Source organism: Cystoisospora suis (genome assembly GCF_002600585.1).
Source record: "Cystoisospora suis strain Wien I chromosome Unknown contig_998, whole genome shotgun sequence".
In the NCBI taxonomy this organism is placed as follows: Eukaryota; Apicomplexa; class Conoidasida; order Eucoccidiorida; family Sarcocystidae; genus Cystoisospora; species Cystoisospora suis.
This window is the reverse complement of record NW_027153799.1, coordinates 1-17926: the sequence shown is the minus strand read 5'-3', so window position 1 is coordinate 17926 and position 17926 is coordinate 1. Positions and strand designations below refer to the sequence as shown.

Sequence of the window (17926 nt, the reverse complement as noted above, 5' to 3'; positions counted from 1 at the left end):
CGGTCATTTTCGGGGGTGGGCTCGTATGGTTTCCACAGTTCTCGTATCTCTTCTTTTTACGAGTAATCAGGGGTGTGCGCAACGCGATGTTCTGAGGAACACGTCCTGGAGCGCGGGTAGTGGTGTCGGTGCCGATGCAGCTCGTCGATGGCTGGGGCCAGGCCCGTTCAGGAGTCCCCTGGGGATCGGACAATGTTTTCATTCCTTCGTCTTCGCTTTTTGCAGCTTGCTTCCCTTGCACCACCTATTTTCCCACTATCCTGTCCTGCGAAATGCTTTGCCTGAAAGATTCTTTCTTCGGAATGAGGACTGTGAAGCAGCTTTCACCGCTGTTTCTGACTGGCTTGCTGTCGCATGCTTCATAGCACCCGAGACCGGGGTGGCTGTCAAACGCGTAAACCTGAACGGTACGGCTCTAGTTCTTAGTCCTGCCGCCGGCGCTTCTGAATACCTACGTAATCATCTTCTGTTTTCCCGTATGTGAAGCTGTTCTCACTCTTGTCGCCTTCAAACAATGCGTCCAAAATAGGAATTCTTTGTCTCTCTGTAACTTAAACTTCTCTAGCGGTGGCAAGGCGGACGGGTTCCCAAGCGGTGCTGACCGTCCTTTTTCGAGCGTCTCTGTTTTTCTCCCGCTTGGTCTGTTAGGAGCTGCTTTTCCATTGGCCTTCGCCTTTCCGCTATACCAGTTGGCTTTGTTGACGGCTTCTTCGAGTGTGCAAGAAAGGCCTCTGTCTTTTTCGTTGGAAACGGAATGCTCCAGCATCGAGATATAGGCCGTGTGGTCCAGGCATTTATGTCCGGCGCCGTGCCGAGCTGGTAACCACGTATCTCCCTCGCTGGCTGTCGACCGCTTGGTTGTTCTGTCTTATCTCCGTGCTGCCACTTAGCCCAGCTAGGAGTGCACGCCCCAGAATTCTGTCGTGCATTTTTTCCAGAAGACTCAAGAAAGTCACGTGCTCGCGAGCTCTCCTCGCGTCTTTTCTTTGGCACGTTGGACGCCGGTTCCTCGGGATCTTCGTGATTTTACCAGGACGGCGACTCATCAAGACAGCTGAGGAACATCACTCGGGACCAGCCAGGAAGCACCGGCGAAGAGGAAAAGCCAGGGGGGGGGCGGCCAGGGAACGAACCCATGGGGCAGTGGCAAAAATGAAGAGGTACTTGAGTCCTTTCTGCTTCTTCTATTTCGTAGACTCAGTCATACGTCCTCTTCACGACTGTGTACGCCTTTTTCCGTTCCTTTCTGTCCATAGGCGTAGCTTCCCACAGCTTCATTCCCCAGCCGAAGTTCCGTCAGCAGAGATCGTCGTCCTACTGGGCTTGGCATTGACCGTTCCCAGTAGTCTCGTCAGTGCTGTTGTGCTACAGCAATACTCAAAATACGGGGTCATTCATAAGCTTCTGTCCGGTGCTTTCTCCCCCTCTGAGCAAGTACACTTCAGACTGAAGAGTACAAACGTACAGCTGTTGTACTGATATATACATATATACATATGTACAAGTATCGACTCCGGTGCGCTCGCGTTGAATTCTGCCGTCCCGCTTTTTAGCCACCCCCACCACTAAGGGGAAGAGGGGGATGCGCAGTGAGAATCAGTTGAAGAAGCTACGGATTCTCTCACGCAGCGAGGGAGCGTGAAGACACCTGAAGCACATGAGATTGCTTGCCAACAGGATGTTTTCGCGGGGGAGACTCAGTAGGAGAGAAGACAGGTCGCAGAAGAGAGAAAAAGGAATACCGAGTACGAAGGGGACTTTTCTCTTTCTTCGCATGATGTGCGTGTCCCCATATATATGTTTATATAGCTATATTTCTTCGCTACTAGATAGCGGATGTGGAAAAGTAACATCGTGTCCCTGTTTGCACATACGCATATTTATATATAGAGATACATCTGAGCAGGTAGCTCTTTGCTGTGGAGAGAAGAAATCGAGAGATTAGAGGGGGGCGGGATTCAAGAGATTCTGTGAATCGGTATGGTTTCATATTGGCTGGCATGTGAACACGTTTCTCAGCGGAAACGATGCCCCCACGCTTTCTCTTTTCAAATTAGCATGGCCGTCAGAAAAGAAGCGAGAGACTTTTCCTCTCGCGTCAGAGAAACACGAGGAGGTTAGGAATTTCTCCGACGAACATGATGTAAGTACTCTTACAAGCAAAGAAAGTGTTCCCTTTTGTCTCTTGTGTGTGTTGTACATCATTTCTATGTATGGCTCGGTGCTTCGCTCCCCCTGACTGAAAATACGTCCTAGATATGCGCCTGTGACCTAGCATGGATAAGATATCAACACAATGATGAATGCGCCCTACACACTCTGCTATTGTGTATGTACCTTACATAATCACCCATTCGTTGTCTGACGATTGCCTGAGCAAAGGCAACCGTACTACTCGTCGTAGTTTTGTCTCCTTTCTCGTCTTCAACAACTGTGTACTATGTATTCAGCGCTTACATATATATATGTGTATACATATATTTGCGTGTATAGGCCCTGACTGCATGGCAGTGTATGAGTGTGTGTGGATATCTGCCTGTCAACTGACTGTCAACTGACGTAGACGTACGGGCGCGTATGTTGGCAAACACGGAGTGTTTGTTCACTTAAGCCGTATCTCCGTGAAGATGCAATTAGTGCATGCGGAGCGGCTCTGTCCCGTACTCTTTTCATGTTGTCTTAAGATGTTTCCTCTCTTCGCATTTTCTGCAAGTCTTTCAGTTCATCTCCGTACTACAAGCAAAGAACAGGTAGGTATGAAGCCCCCTGTGTAGCCTTATTGTGTCCACTCGTCTTTCATGCGACTCTTCACGTCAGCCCTACCTGGACTGTTGCTTTGTCTGTGGCTTCTTTTTGTTCTATGTCGAAGTCATTTCAACGCTACGATGGTCCATATACATCCGATGCTACATATGTATGAGGGGTTACGAAAGAAAGATGAGGGTACTTGTGTATGGTTCCTTCATGGTTTGTCCAGTGGTCTGCCGATGGTGTGCGTCAGAAACAAAGTTTTTGTCTGTAGATTTCCTGTTGAGGTGTAGACTCAGCGAAGAATTGCCGCTCTCGGTCCTTTCAAGACAGGAGGAGTTAAGACTATACATGACTGCTTGTTTCGGTCGCAATGAGTTTCTCATGTGTCCTCTTTTCTTTTCCTTCTTTTCCTCTCTGTGTCGCTTCTCTACAGTTATTTGGCTCGGAGCTCCAACTTTTTGAGTGCGCGGTGGCTGAAGAAGGAGGGCAGCCGAAAGCTTCATTTGTGCCGCGTGGCTCTGTAAGCTTCTTAGTACTCTTCTCTTCGTCAAGGAGAGAGCGAAGTAACGAGGCACAGGAGAAAACATGAAGAAACGTATGAAGAGAAGACGGGCCAGTCTCTTATACTATTGAAAAGGCTTGCTTGTTCGGGACCAAGAAAATGTCTTGTACAACAAGAACCAGGTTATTTTGGACAGCACTAGCACCTCTTCGGACTTCGCGCCTAGAGTACATATCAGTCACGAGGAACATCAAGGACTGAGTTCTTATATGTGCACACGGTTAGCGTTCGAAGGTCTACATGGATGGGTGGTTAGATAGATATATGCAACGAGAGAGTGAGACACGACCTGGTCGTTCTTTCGAAATGGCTTTTCGCTACTCTACTCAGTCTGCTGTCTTCCGTTTGTTCGTCGTCTCCCTCAGAATTCCTGGTAAGTCTCCACACTCCTATGTCTGCATCTCGACAAAAGTCTTTAGTATTGACCTAGCGTTTCGAACGCATACTCCCTTCTCTGAGATACGGGGAGCCCATCTTTTTTGGTGAAGGACTTTAAGGAAGTGAAGACCTTCTGCCGAAGAAAGTGGCAGTAAGGTCTCTCCGGTGTTTGTTTTCGTGTTCTCCTGGCCTCTTTCGATCCTTCCATCTGTCGTCTCAATCATCACCATACAAATGTCAAGAGTGTTTATTTGTGTGTACGTCTAGATGATGCGCGCGATTTTACGAGATGAAATATACCGTGCTGTTGAAGATGCCTTGGACAGTGGTCTGGGTAAACCTCCCGGGAGTGCTGCAAGACGCCGGGTCTCATTACAGTTCGTCAATGAGGCCAACCAAGATCAGATCTGTGTAGATATAGGTGAGGCAAGATCAAAAACCATGTTCTTCTCGGGTGTTGCCGTATGCACGCGGGTTGCCTTCGCTTTCTCCGGCTGCGCCGTGCGTGGCGTTGGCTCGGCTCTGTGTTAGTGAGCGGAGATACTCGAAGGTCGTTTTCAGAGCTTATGTACAGCAGAGCAGCCATCTACAGTTTCTGACCTTGTTGTTCGACTCCGTCCCGCGCGTATGTCATGTGTCCTCCTCTCTGGATCGTGTACACGTGCCTCTGTTTGGAGAAGAATTTACTCTCTTTCTTCTGCGCCTGTCCCCGTGGTTGCAGTCGTCGTTTATTTCTCTTCTCTTTTCCTTACGTGTCCCCTGCTTCCCGTAGGTCGGCGTGTACGGTGGGGACCCGTGGACGTACACGAGTATGAGGTACCGGAGAAGATATGGGACGGCAAGACGGACGAACGTAAGGCTTTTCATGCCCCTGCATTGTTCTCCTCATCTCACCGCTGTTGCTCATTCTCTCATCCTTCTGCTCTTTCTTGCTTCGCGGTCTATCTGTCTTTGATGAGTTTGCGAGGAGTTACCGCTGAGCATGGGAATGTGTCTCTAAAGAAGAATCTCTATGAGGCATTTGTAGGGGAAAGGACTTCACTTAGAAATCAGATGTACGAGTTTTGTCGGTAAAATCGTGGGTAGTTTTACGTAGGTACCTAAAGTTGCTTCATTATTGCAAGTCGTCCTCTATCTGTCTCAAGCTGTCTGCACAACAAGAACTCTTTTGTGGTTGATTCGGTCTTTCTCTGTCTGATGATGGATTCTCAGTGACATACTTCGACAGCTTTCTTCAACTGTCCCGCACTCCCCTCTCTTTCTCTGTCCTTTTCCACGTGTGTAACTACAACACCAGATCTCTGTTTTCCTCGTTTCAAGATACTTTCGGGTGTCGTCTTTTGGAGGAGTTGTCACGTTAGTGAAGAAATGCCGACCAGTCGTCACAGCAAAGCAGATTGAAATCTGCCGAGTGGAAGACCGTCACAACCAGCGTATCGTCGTGGCATTGATACGCCATGCGGGTAGCTGCGTCGCTACACACTCGCGAAAGCATATCTCCAGTTAAGGCGGGCAGAAGGGAGCCCGAGTCCTCGAAATCATCGTGTCTGCCTTTCAAGACAGTGACTGGAGATGTTTTGGTTTGGTGCCCTGTTTGTTGTTTCCTTCTTTTCTGTAGGAGTGGACCTGTTGAAGTCTCAATATAAGAACGCCGATCTTGAGGTTGTGTATCGGCTTCTTGTCGATGAATATTCTAGACCCAAACCTGTCATTCTTGTAACTCCTGGAGGAAAGAAGTATCGGTCATCCGTTAGTGTCACTCAAGAGGTACGCATGAAACATTCATCTTGGCCACAGCAACTGCACGCATGGTTATAACAGCCGAACAAACAAAAGAGAAGACTTGGGACGTGGAAAACTCCCTTTCTCTTTTGTGCGGTATTCTGTCTCAGTCCAGGGCTCTACCTTGGGCATTTAAGCGAGCCAGTCCAACACTGCGCAACACCCTGGAAGAAAGAACACACTCTGTATCTCGATAGATAGATGGACGTATACTGTTGTGCGCCTTTCAAGAAAAGGTGTTTTCCCAAAGCTTTTCTTTGATTTTTAGAGCCTCAATCGGGTGCAAAACAAGGGAGGTATATGTAGCTATAGTCACCACGTTCATATGATGGATAGCTAGTTAAATCCGTGTTGCCTTTGTCTGCTTCTTTATAGTATGAACTACATAAGGATCTTGGTGTGTGCGTGAACACGTGTCTTTTATCGTCATATCTCCTTGGTGAAACGCATCGTGACTCTGTACCTGAGCATGTACATTGCTTCGTTCTGTACTGTGGAAGGGGTAACTTGGAGCGTACGAAGTTTGTGTGATATCTTTCTTTCTCTTCCTTCTCTCTCTATCTCACAATCTTCTTCTGCTATTGCTCTGTCTTGCTCTTTCTTGTAGAAACTGATCGTCACGAAAGAATTCAAGGGGTTGTCTTTAGTTGATGTCGCCGTAAGACTTAGCGACATCTCCGGGATCTACTTCGGAAAGAGACCTCCTTCATCGTTGACATCCCCTCGTCAAACAGCTGAAGCTAAGTCAGCTGACTTCCCTGATTCTCAGTATCTCTATATTGTCTTCAAAGATAGCAGTCGGCGGCGCTCTAGTACTGTCAGTACACTCGTCTCTCCAGGTAAGCGTCCATCTGTGGGAAGTCTCTCATCTTTTCTCGCTTTCGCAACTCAACTCCTCCGGTAGGAAGAACTTCAGTAAAAAGCACAGGAGGGGGGGTCATGGGATCGGAGATACAATAGAGCTGTCCATGTACTTCTTGGTGGCGTCCTCTGAACTTCGATCTTTTTGCGGAAGATGTTCTCGGTGGCGGCGGAACCAAAAGGGTTTAGAGAGAAAGAAGGTACTTCTCTTGCCCCTGCTTCCTGTGATGCGTTTCGTTGGTAGACGCGGAAGGAAAGAAAGTGGACGAGAAGAGAGTGCTTTGATGGACTGACGCCGCTTGTATCTTTCTCTCTCTATGTAGCCTGTAGTCGTCTTTCTCCGAATTTGCTGTTGTCTTATCCTCTCGGAAATCTCCTTCTTTTGCGTGACATTATCACTTCGTATTCCCTCGTGGTGGCCGTGACTCTATGTGCCTACGTGCCTCATGCCTCCTCTTTCTATGTATCGGCAGACATAGGTCTCCGTGTGTTCGTGTAATGTCAATATCTTTATGCTCAGGAGAGATCAGTGGAGCTCTCAAAGACGGTGGATCCGCTACCGGTACAGCCTCAACTAACCTGGGGAATCACGGCTTGGAGAGAACAGAGTCATCAACACCTAACAGCGGAGGGGGTGGGACTAGTTCAGCTTCGCCCTTAACTGTGTCGATCGTCTTTCCTACAGAAGCAGAGCGTAATAGTTTTGTTCTTCTTCTTCGTACCTCTCTTCGTATTCTCTCCGGTGCCTCCGTAGGGAACTGGGAAGATACGATTGACGATCTCGAAAATGATGAAGGAGGTGCGGAGGCAGACAAGACGACAAAGAACGAAGACAATGGCCCGTTATCTTCATACGAGAGTGTTGAAGATCTGTTTAAACCCTTCACTTACAAAGTATATGATACACCTGATGCAGCTGCAAATGGATCAAAGGAGGAAACAGCGCAGGAGGGAGTTGGAGATCATGCACGATTAGTTCAGTGCATAGCTGTCTTCGGAAATGGAGTCAACGTCCAGAAGGTTAGATTGCTTTCTTCTCTCGTTCGTGTTCTTCGCAAAGAGTTCTTGTGTATAGAGAGACGTAGTACATGTATTTACACTCCTCCGCGACGCGTAACGATGTCTATGTCTACCCGTATATACAGGTCTGCGTGCTATCCTCAGGGAATATCCCTTCCACACTGAGTAACACGCACACACCTAGCCTTTCTGCATGGGCTGAGGATTGCTTTCAGCTGGTCACTAGACATAAGGTATACTAGACAAAGGACACGGCTTTTTCAAGTATCAGAGAAAGAAGAACCAGCAGGCACGTCTCGGGAAAGTGGATGAATGAGAGAAGATGTCCAAGGCACCGCTGAAGATCAGCCTCACAACCACTCAGGAGCATTTGATCCGGGAGGAGCAATAGCATGCGAAGTCGCTGAAATCCGTGTATTTGTATGCCTTGTCTGTTGTGGGTATACTTAGGTAGCTGTGTGCGTACTTATGGGCAGATACAGGAATTTACTTTCTATACAGGAACAAATCCCTCTCCTTACTCCTTTCGTGCAATTCTGTGGCCATTCAACCAAGAAGTAACGGCTTCTGCTCAGGGATGGGAAATGTACCCTGTGTTGTATCGACACCTCTACATAGGCCACCACAAAAGGAACGATCGTCACCCGAAGACTGGCACTGCTAGGAGCCTCTCTACAACTTCTGTCTCTCAAAACACGGAAAGGCCAAATCGTAGGAGTCTTCGATGATGTCATTGTAAGTTCCTGTCTCTTTGTAATCGTGTGTATATGTATATATATATATGTATATATGTAACTTAGGGACATCTTTGCATATATAGATTCAAATATGTACATGTGCATACCTCGATGTACGCGCAGACACAAACATCCACATGTACATACATGGGTGACGACGTACAGGTGAGATCATGGGCGTAGGCTGGCTTTTTTTTAGGGCCGTTCGGTTGTTATACGTAGAGAGAGTAGTCGACCGCACAAGGGCGACGAGAACGGTATTCGAACCGGGGAGTTGGCGTGATATTCCGGTGGTGTTCAATCGGACATGCTGATGCGGGCGGGGACAGGTCTAGTTGCTAGCCCGGCCATAGTTTCGTGTTGACAAAACTGATGCGTAGGTGTGCCTCGCAGCGTGTGGCATGCATATTTGTTTACCTGTGTTCAGTAGGTTTGCGTGCCTGTGTAAAAACACACGTAGGTGCGTTCGTATACAGAGACACACCTGTATTCAGATATGTGTATGTACACACAGATGCATACATGCATGCCTGTTTTCGTATGAGGTTTGTTCGGAGACATCTCTTATCCTGATTTCATGTCAAATGTTTCTCCGGAGAAATTCACGTCGCTCTCTTGTGAGATATGACAGTTGTTTAATATTGAGAGGTAGGATGAGTACCTTCTCCGTCAACCCCTGCCTGTCTCCCGCTGCTCGCTCTCTTCACCGTACCGCGTCTGAGGTGCTACGAGTGCCCGTTCGCCGTGTTGTGACATACGTACAAAAGCGTGTAGACGTGTTTCAGTGCAGTGGTCGTCGAAGCCACTCTAAATAAGTATATACTAGGTTTATTCATTCCCCCGGAGACTTGAATAGGTATCATCGCAAAAAGTCGTTCGGACGGACGAGCATACCTGTGTAGGCAATGGTACGTGTAGTACATGTTGCGAGGATAGATTTTGCCGTTTTGTGGTACTTCCTCATTGCTTCCCTTTGCATTGCCTCAGGGTGTAGAGCCAGGACAAGACGACGATGCTTTCAGGGAGGTAGCGAAGAAGGGGCAGCTCCCCTCTGCTGACCTGTGTGCAGTAGTGAAGCTAACGGATCACTCATTCGCACTTGTCTTTCCGTGAGTTTTTCTATTCGAAGAAAAAGAGGAGGTGAAGACCAGCGAGGCTTTGTCCGCGCGTTTCTTGCTGTTGTCGGCATACAGTGGGTTGTTGGCATTCTGTTGTGCAGTAGCAAAAAAAAACTCACGTGATTCTCACACAGTAGGATCTAGCGAGAAGCCTTCCAAGAGTCTTTGCACGGTGGAAGAAGTATAGTGAGGGAAAGGATACGGGGTTCTTTCTACATACATATATATATATACACACACTGTATGTGTAGTGTCAATATGCGGATCAACAGGCTTTATGGTGCAGAGCGGGACACGCCTAGTGATTTCGGGGTGCAGATGGGTAACACATTGCTATTTCATCTACGTTTGTTTGTCAAAGCGAACTGCTCACGTATATGTACAGACCCTCATATAGACATCTTCTGTCGGATGAGAATGCTGTCGCTCTCCTACTACGGAAGCCTCGTGGATGCGCGAGCATCTTGGTATCAGCACCGAAGGATGGGAGTGCAGGCGGTGCTTGAGTGCATCATGTATCTTCTTCATGCTTGTGCGCCGCGTGTGTGCTGGTGTATCTGTGATGATAGAGCTGGTTTCTCGAGAGCTGTAGTATTTCTGTGAGTGTTTGGTGGGATTGATGGAGCCCCCGGGCAGTCAGGCATGCATGTGGGAAAGCTTAGCAGGCTAGTAGGAAGATAAAAATGTAGGAAAGAAGAAAGAGCATGCAAATTTGTTCGTGTCTTTGAGTGTTGTACTATTGTCTTCAGTTCGTTGTGCGTGACCTTCAGTTCAGAGTGGGAGATAGGAAGCGCCGCTTCTTCAGTTTCGTAGTAAGTTCCGTGTCTCGATCACTTGGTCTTGTTGTTTTATACACCTCAGGACTAAGGTTTTACGGGACAACTTCGTGTTCATGATGAAACATTTAGATGAGAGTGATGAAGTTTTGAAGTATCTAGATGATGGAGTTTCAGGGCCACCGCTTGGCCACCGACCGAATGGAGGAGGAGACGCGTCCAAGGCGAACGCCGATGAGGGGACTGATGCTTCGAATACTGCTACACGTTCTTCATGAAGTTTCTGTATCAAATTTCTTTGGACGCGAGTACGGCAACACCAGTACAAACCTGGTAGCTATTGTCTTTTATCTCGAGGCTGTCCAGGCAATCCATTTCTAGTTCTTTCCCTTCTTTGTCCTGCGGTGTCTCGTTCCGAGGACTGAAGTAAGGAGAGTGCAGATAAAGGAAAACGTCCGTGTTGTAGGTGCAGTCCTGCATACGTGTGAGTTACACACTCTTCCGACTGATGCTTCCGTTCGCATTTCTCCGTTGTTTTCGCCCGCTGGAGAAGGCGGCTGGCTGAGAGCGTCACATACCATACATCACCGATGTACTGAGATTGGACTAGCATTGTAAAAATGATTCTTCTCCGACACACATCGTTTTTCCAGATGGGAAAAAGCACCATCGGCCTCGGTTCACTGGACGTCTTAAGACGGGGAGGCTTAACATTCCTCTGTCAGTGTCGAAACGGCTGGACTTCTTCGCTGTCCAAGCAGGTCACCGGAGGGCTCAGGAGAATGACTCCGGGAAGTCCTTTATCATTGCCAGGAGGTTCTAAGGCGCAGGGAGAGTTGAAGTGGACAAGGCATTGATCAGTGTGAGCACACAGGACATGAGCCGGTCATTCGGGACTAGGTGGCAATGCATAGAAGCGAGTTTCCGGACAAGAGGGCGTACAGTCGCTTTCTTGTCTTTTCTCTCTCATCATCTGTACAAATCGCAGTACAGGTGCTGTTATCTGGACGCAGTAGAAAGAACAGCTAACACTGCTTCACTATCGGTATGCCTTTGTCCGATTTGGTATTCCTAGAGGGTAGCGCAGGTTCGCGGCACCCATACGGGCCGAGAAGCTGCAGCAAGGCTGTCCGAGCGTCTTCTCTTCTAAGGCTCGTGCGGGGCGCGCGAGCGGACGGCAAAAGGATCTTTCCTGGCTACGAAGATTATCACCTGGGTTGTAGCAGCGGTTTTCATTATGCGATCGTATATCCTTGGAGTGGCGTTCTGCAGCACGGTCAGCCAGTTGCCGCTGCATAACATGGCACACTAGAGCACAGCAGCGCATTCGTGGCCTGAGCAGACTGGAGCTCCTCAGTAATCACCTGAGCAGTTCCTCGTCATGGTATTCTTTAGCTGTACACTTGTTTCATTCCCGGAAATGGGCCCGGGGTGGCCGTCTTTCAAGATGCGGCAGAAGTATACTGTAAGGATTTGAACGATGACTACAGTTGGGTCCATGCTACCAGGACGGGTATTGAGAATTTTGCACTCAAAGATGCGATCGTTCAACTATTCAACGGAACAGTCACTTATCTTCTCCCCCGTCAACGCCACCTGCAGATCAGGCCAGCAGGTGTTTCTGGCTGCCCTACGGGCCAGGAGACACAAAAGACTTCGCATCTGATCAAACAACGGAGGACAGTTAACCAAGACGGCGATGGCATTCTGTACCAACGCAGGGGCATCCTGCGTCGGAAACTCGGCTTTGCCCGTTAGTAAGGAAATTGCAGCAAACGCAGCCGCCGCGTCAGCGGTTGCTTACTTTTGCTTTGAGTACGCAGTGCTACTTTGGTCACTACGGCGTGCTACCACTGTCCTGAAGTTTGGGGGCCTCCCCATGGATGTGAAGAGGTTGCAGTAAAACGGAGAGCTTCGCCTACTGTTTTGACGAAGGGTTAGCCAAAGAATGCATTCTGCCATATGTGGGAGCGAACGGAATGCTTTGCTAAGCGGAAGTAGGAGAAGTCAAAGCCCGTCAAAAGGGGGGGCAGTGTCGGCGGGGAGGCGGCCAGAGGAAGCAGAAAAGCAAACCGCAGATGTGCGCCGGGAGCTGNNGAGCTGCCCGCCACTACAGGGATTCTTCGCAGCTGTCCGATGAGATGTCGCAGAGGTTGTTTGGTTTTTGAGAATAAGAACAACGAGCCTGCCCCCCTACAAGCATTGCGATTATTGAAGTTCCTTATTTTTTTTTGGAAACAACGGTCGGTTTGTGTACTATTCCGTCTTCCTCAAACTTGTCCGTCCTCCCCTCGACTCTCGCTCAGTGTATGCATTCTTTGAATGGCCCGTGTGTTATCACGTCGTCTCCTTCCAAACGAAAATCAAACCTCTGCAACGCTGTATACTGGTTGTTTCCCCCCTCTATTAGCGAGAATGCTTGCCTATCTTTGGGAACAGTTTTGAGGCGGTGGAGGCAAGCTCAGCCGTTGTTATGTGCTGGCTTTTATCCCATCAAGTTTCTGGTTAGACCGAGCCGCGTCCCTTTTTACTTGCGTGAAGCTGGGGGAAGACGGGACGGCCCCTACCTACTCCATGCTTTCTATTTGCTTCTAAGAGCATGGCGGATGCGAAGATGTTTGTTCTTTGCACGTGGTCTTTTTTTCCCGTCACATTCCGTGGCTCCCTCTCGCGATAAACCGGAAAGATAGCCAAGCTGCCTACCTGGGACCCCCAGGGAAGAGAGCAAGCAGATGATGCTAGCTTCTCGTCTCTTTGTTCTTTACCCGTATTTCTTCTCCTTATGCGCATTCGCTCACCGCGCCTTCCGTAGTGGCTCATAGCTCTCCACTTCTCGCGTACACCCGGAGTCCACCAGGTGACGTTACGAGGGCGGCATCTGTAGAGCTGGCCGCACTGCGTGGCAGTCCGGAAAAGATTCGGTGGTCTCCCTTTTTCTCTTTGTTCGGCGTGGACGTCCCTCCTCGTGGTTCCTGAATCTCGTTTGTGCGTAGTCCGTACTTCATACCCCCTGTCCATCAGCGTTTTCTCTCTTCTCAGATTACACACTGTGACGGTTGGCGTTTCCTTTCCAAGTCGTCGCGCTACAAGCTATACCTTGTTGCTTCTGGAAGCTCAGGACGGGGAATGAATCACTCAACAGGAAGTGAGCTTCTCGTTTCGTCGCCCACTCGCCTCGATTCGAGGCAGACGTGCTTGTACATGAAGGTTCTCTTCGGAATCCTGACACTTCCTCTGTCACCGTCTTGAGCCGGCAGCGATTCCGCTACTGCGCCCCGCGAGCAGCTGTTCTCCATATTTAGCCAGCAGCTCGGAGTCGTTATTTCCCCCTTACTAAACCTTACCCATCATCCTTACGACCTTGTTGGGGGAGGCGCGGAAGTGTTTTGCGTGTTTTGGTGTCCCCGCGCGCGACTCTTCTCAAAATTCACCGGACCGCCGCCGTCGATTGAGTAACTATCTCGAAACCTCTCTCTATTTCTTCTTCCTTGAGCCTAAAAGTACGACTCCCGTACCCAACTCTTGGTGTCGTTACACCTTCGGGGGACACGGGACGGCAGGCGATGCCTAGGAATCTTCACACTTGCTTTGGTCGCTGCAAAGGGGGTTGAAGAGGCTGGCTTGCTCTTTTTCTCTTCTTTGAAGAGAAAAGAAGCTTATGGTAAATACAGAGGTGAAGACATGCTCAGTCAGCCGCCCGTGGTTCACTTCATTGGGCGTTGCTTGCTGCTGTGCCGGGATCATCTTATGTATTTTTGTGAATTCGTAGCTTCCTTCCAGTAGACTCTCCTACTGTTTTTAGGAAATCCGCAACTGCATGCTTCACGGCTCGGGCACGGGAGAAAGTTCAAAGGATTGTCAATTGCTTTTGTCGATTAAGTATCGATTCACGGGAGCAGGCAAACCCGCAGAGCTTCCTGTTTCTTTCGACTCTTACTACGAGTCTCCCTAGCTCACTTCGTCCGTTAAGGCAAAATGTCTGGCAATGAGGAAGGTGAGGTTGTGGCTGCGGGTGAGGAAGAGAGAGAAGAAGACGAAGCTCCACTAGGGGGAGAGGAAGAGGTGGAGGAGGGAGTGGGAGAAGAAGGAGAGGGAGAAGGTGGAGGAGAAGGAGAGGGAGAAGGTGGAGGAGATGGAGAGGGAGAAGAAGATGAAGTATCAGGGGATGTTAGTGCGGAAGTAGACGAACTTGCAGGAGAGGGTGGGGCGGGAGGACATGCCTTAGCGGCTGATGGTCTTGGTTTTGATGAAGTACCTGACACGGGTGAAGTAGCCGAGATTGTGTTAGTTACAACTTCTCTTGGGAGTATCAAAAAGCAATTCTTCTCGAGTCTGAGAATGAGAAATTTTCTTGATTGCAAAGGGGTTGTCTATATCATCATCGATTCAAACAGAGATACGAGTAGCGCGAAGAGTAAGTTGGTTCCTTCTCTCTCATTTTCTCCGCCTTACGGTATCCGTTCATATGTAGTACATGCATCACTCATCGATCGCTGTCTGTCGCTCGCTCTCACTGTATACGCCGTCTATGTGCGGTTGTGCAAGATGTTGGCATTAGCATTGGTATATATATATATATATATATAAATGTTTGTGCTCTCGAATACAGGACGGGAATATACACCTGTTCAAGTAGCATCCATGCGCTGAGGGGTAGACAGGGGTACGTACTGACCTAGCCTTGAGACATACGAGGAAGCCGAAAAGCGGTCTTTTGTACACACACGTCAGTCGCGTATAGCCATAAAACTTTGTCCCCCCGTTCGCCATAGAGCATGTGCCGGAGGCTTGACGTCGTTGTCCGCTACTCATATGAATGCGGTGTTTGTTTACTAGCAATGTGAAAGCTTTTAAAACGTTACAGCGTAAGCCTCGGCAAGGGAGATGAGGACATATGCTTAGTAGAGAAGAGTTTGAGGCCGAAGAAGAAGTACATTCGCTAGGCAGCTTAGTGGGGGTGTGTGGTGAAAAAAGATCTTAGTCTTCTTGTGTTCATTCGTCAACTAGTGGTCGAGCTTTTTTCTTCTTCCACTTAACGTCTTCGCTTCCAGTCCGTGCTCCTGCTGCCATTCGGTCTGGGGGTACATGTGCTCGAGATTCAGATCCCAACTCGAGCCTATATGAGCATGTACTTTTTGTATGAGGCATCGACACCTACTACTGCGTTTTCCGGCTTATGCCTTCAACGATTCTGCTGTCACCGTGCAATTTTTACAGTACGTGCATACGGTGCTACTGTTGTCTATTCAGTACGCTGGGCCTTGGAAATATAGTTTACGTTCGTCCACGCTCTTGCCTAGATATAGAACTCGCTCTAGACTAGAGGGGCATACGTAGACGTACGTATATTTGTGTGGATGTACTTCTTGTATCTGTTAGAGCGTATGAAGTATGGGTTGGGGCCCACTGTGCTATCGCTTTGTATTCCCGAGACTGCGTGTATGTCCATACTGTATGTATGTGGGTGGTGTATATGCTTTGAGGTGACTCTGCTGCATACTCCTATGAAAGTGAGGGATGAAGTTGCTTGTCTTTGCCTCAGATCTGAAAGACGTCGAGCTTTTCAAGGAGTGGAAGGCAAACGGAATGCTGAAGGCCGTTGAGACAGACGAAAACCGTGACCCAGAGGGTGAGCCCTCACTCTGTTCAAGTGTGATGAAGGCGTGAAGTCTTTCTGAATGCGTCGTTCTTCGTCGTGGTCTTTCGTTCATGGACCTGGGGCCCTTGCGTATATTTGTTACGCGTGTAGATCGATAGGTAGATATTCAAGGAGTCTGCATGGTATGGGCGACAGAAAGGCTGAGAAACGTGTTCAGGCATGATTCTTTTTCTATACAGGTAGGCGGCCCCTAACAGGCGAGAGAGAGATGGAATAGAATCTTTTCTATTTTCTTCGAGAACCCGATCAACGGAGGAAGTGTATGTGGTCTGACGCGCTTGGTTATGGAGTATACGTTCCTCCATTTCAACAGATGAATACACATGGATACATACACGCACATACACAGGTGGCCACACCTGTATCACTATGTGCAGATGCGTAAATTTGCAGAGAAGACTAACATCTTTCAGCGGAGAGACCAAGTTAGGTGATGCCGTCAGGCAGGTCGATGAGGCCCTGTTCGGTCCATCCAAACAGACTGACATACTCCACCTGCGTATCAATGACGACTGGTCATGCGTGCATGCATGCATGCTCCGTCCCGCTCTAGACTGGAAAGGAATGTGCAGCCTCACGAAGTGAAGGAAGTCAGTTCAGAGGCTGAGCCGTCTTTATTTCTCGTGTCTCCTCCTTTGTGCTTCTTATTTGTTCTCCATTCAGTTATTATTCCTCAGCTTCTTGTAGATGGTGTTGTAGTGGGAGATGAGACAACTCTGCAGGATCTGGAAGAAGATGGCGATTTAGGTGAGAAAAAAACAGTTTTCCCTACACACCTCGCGGGCTCCTCGTTTTTCTTATCGTTTTCCCCACCTTGTTAAAGCAATACAGAGGATCATTCGCGCTGAATGTATGTATGTATTATTAGTAGGGAAGCTCAACCCGTCTCGGTATATATATATATATATATGTGCATGCATGTATTCATCTACCGGTATGGATGTATATATATATGTATGTACAGATCCACTTTTATGTGTACGTGTGCATGCTCATGGTGACGACGCATCTCTGCCCTTGCATGATCCCCTCACATAGGAACGGTAGTAGGTCTATGGATTGCTCTTGGGGCAGGCTTGTTTCGCTGCACGAGTGTTTGCTGCTGTGTGTATAGGAAGTGTGAACAAGTTGGGAAGCACCTTGGTGAAATGTATGTACACTGCTACTTGTTTTCATGTGTGTTGATGTACACGTGTGCATCTCAGCTTGCCGTGACTCAGCTCAACTTTCTTACGCTTGCAGATTTGAGTAAACTTTTCTCTCTCTCTTTCTCTAGTGTTGATACGTCGAGCTTTGTATAGAGGGAGATGTCATGCTTCTGCCGTATTGTTTTTTGGTGTCTTCTTGCTTTCAGACTGGATCTTCTCACGCGCGGCGTGTCCTGCGTGTCTGCATGAGAAGTCTCCAAGTGCGATCTCGTGTGAATCTTGTGGCGCGACGTTTCGGTCTCTGATTCCTCCGGATTACATCACAGAGGGGTGTGTGCTTCAGATGCTTCAGGGATGTCCATACAATGAAGAGGAGATCGAGGGAGAAGAAAAAGAACCGAAAGAGAGATGGGCTGCCTGCCAGTCTTTCTCGGGGGGAGATGTCGATCTAGGAGACTTCGATGATTTTGGAGGAGAGGAGGGAGAAGAGAAGAAAGAGGAAGGAGAGGGTTGAGTGAATTCTCGGACTCGCGTGAGCAACTGTGCCAGGTTTTTTTTTTATCGACCTATCTCCATATTTATACAGGAGGAGAGCGTGCACGGATATTACAAGTTTGCTGCGGTGGGCAGGATGCATACATACCTATCTACCTGCGCCTTCACATGGTCCGCTCGACTTTACTTCAGCCATATAGGACTAAGGCGTTGCTTGTGATGGCTAGCCGGCATTTTGTTTGTGTAGGTATCGATCTCTGTTTGGATGAGAGAATAGAAGAAAGAATGAAAGAGTGGACTAAGCAAGAGGGGAAGAAAAGGAATATTCATTTCTCATTGAGGTGCTCATAGGGGCCGCGGATCACCATCAGATGTCGAAGCACAGGTGAAAGGGAGCTGAACTGTCGTGGTTTTTCTCAATCTGAAGGAAATTGCTCTGAAGAATACTATAGTGCCAGCCAGACAAGGAACGTGAGAGAAAAGAAGATGCTCATACACTCCAGGGGAAGAGGCCGAAGGAGAAGGAAGCGATTGATTGGCAGTTTGTTTAAGCAAGAGAAACAGAAGATCTCTTTTTACTCAGCCTCAAAGGACTCCGGGAGAATTTGAGATTGAAACAGAAAAGAACGAGGTTGGGGG

General features: G+C 48.5%; 2 protein-coding genes across 2 annotated transcripts; both read left to right on the top strand.

The window, feature by feature from the left end:
• The first annotated feature begins 64 nt into the window (after positions 1 to 64).
• On the top strand, positions 65 to 10688 carry CSUI_002339 (uncharacterized protein). The gene is made up of 12 exons (XM_068062541.1): positions 65 to 1160; positions 2020 to 2143; positions 2685 to 2750; positions 3185 to 3271; positions 3959 to 4112; positions 4464 to 4544; positions 5310 to 5458; positions 6081 to 6312; positions 6855 to 7354; positions 7973 to 8089; positions 9079 to 9200; positions 10071 to 10688. The coding sequence occupies exons 1-12, from the start codon at positions 1153 to 1155 to the stop codon at positions 10261 to 10263; spliced, it is 1833 nt and encodes a 610-aa protein (XP_067925482.1). The 5' UTR covers positions 65 to 1152; the 3' UTR covers positions 10264 to 10688.
• A 543-nt stretch (positions 10689 to 11231) lies between these two features.
• CSUI_002338 (uncharacterized protein) lies at positions 11232 to 17921 on the top strand. The gene is made up of 4 exons (XM_068062540.1): positions 11232 to 14399; positions 15528 to 15614; positions 16308 to 16391; positions 16999 to 17921. Exons 1-4 carry the CDS (start codon positions 13961 to 13963, stop codon positions 17304 to 17306), a joined length of 918 nt encoding a protein of 305 aa, XP_067925481.1. The 5' UTR covers positions 11232 to 13960; the 3' UTR covers positions 17307 to 17921.
• The last annotated feature ends 5 nt before the right edge of the window (positions 17922 to 17926 follow it).

What these genes read in the sequence shown, in the direction of transcription:
- CSUI_002339 (XM_068062541.1), top strand. An exon ending in ATGGAGTCAACGTCCAGAAG is followed by an intron (nt 7,355 to 7,972) that starts GTTAGATTGCTT and finishes ACCTCTACATAG; the next exon opens with GCCACCACAAAAGGAACGAT. An exon ending in TCATTCGCACTTGTCTTTCC is followed by an intron (nt 9,201 to 10,070) that starts GTGAGTTTTTCT and finishes TATACACCTCAG; the next exon opens with GACTAAGGTTTTACGGGACA.
- CSUI_002338 (XM_068062540.1), top strand. Translation starts at nt 13,961, where the DNA reads ATGTCTGGCAATGAGGAAGGTGAGGTTGTGGCTGCGGGTGAGGAAGAG. An exon ending in AGATACGAGTAGCGCGAAGA is followed by an intron (nt 14,400 to 15,527) that starts GTAAGTTGGTTC and finishes TCTTTGCCTCAG; the next exon opens with ATCTGAAAGACGTCGAGCTT. An exon ending in GGAAGAAGATGGCGATTTAG is followed by an intron (nt 16,392 to 16,998) that starts GTGAGAAAAAAA and finishes TCTTGCTTTCAG; the next exon opens with ACTGGATCTTCTCACGCGCG.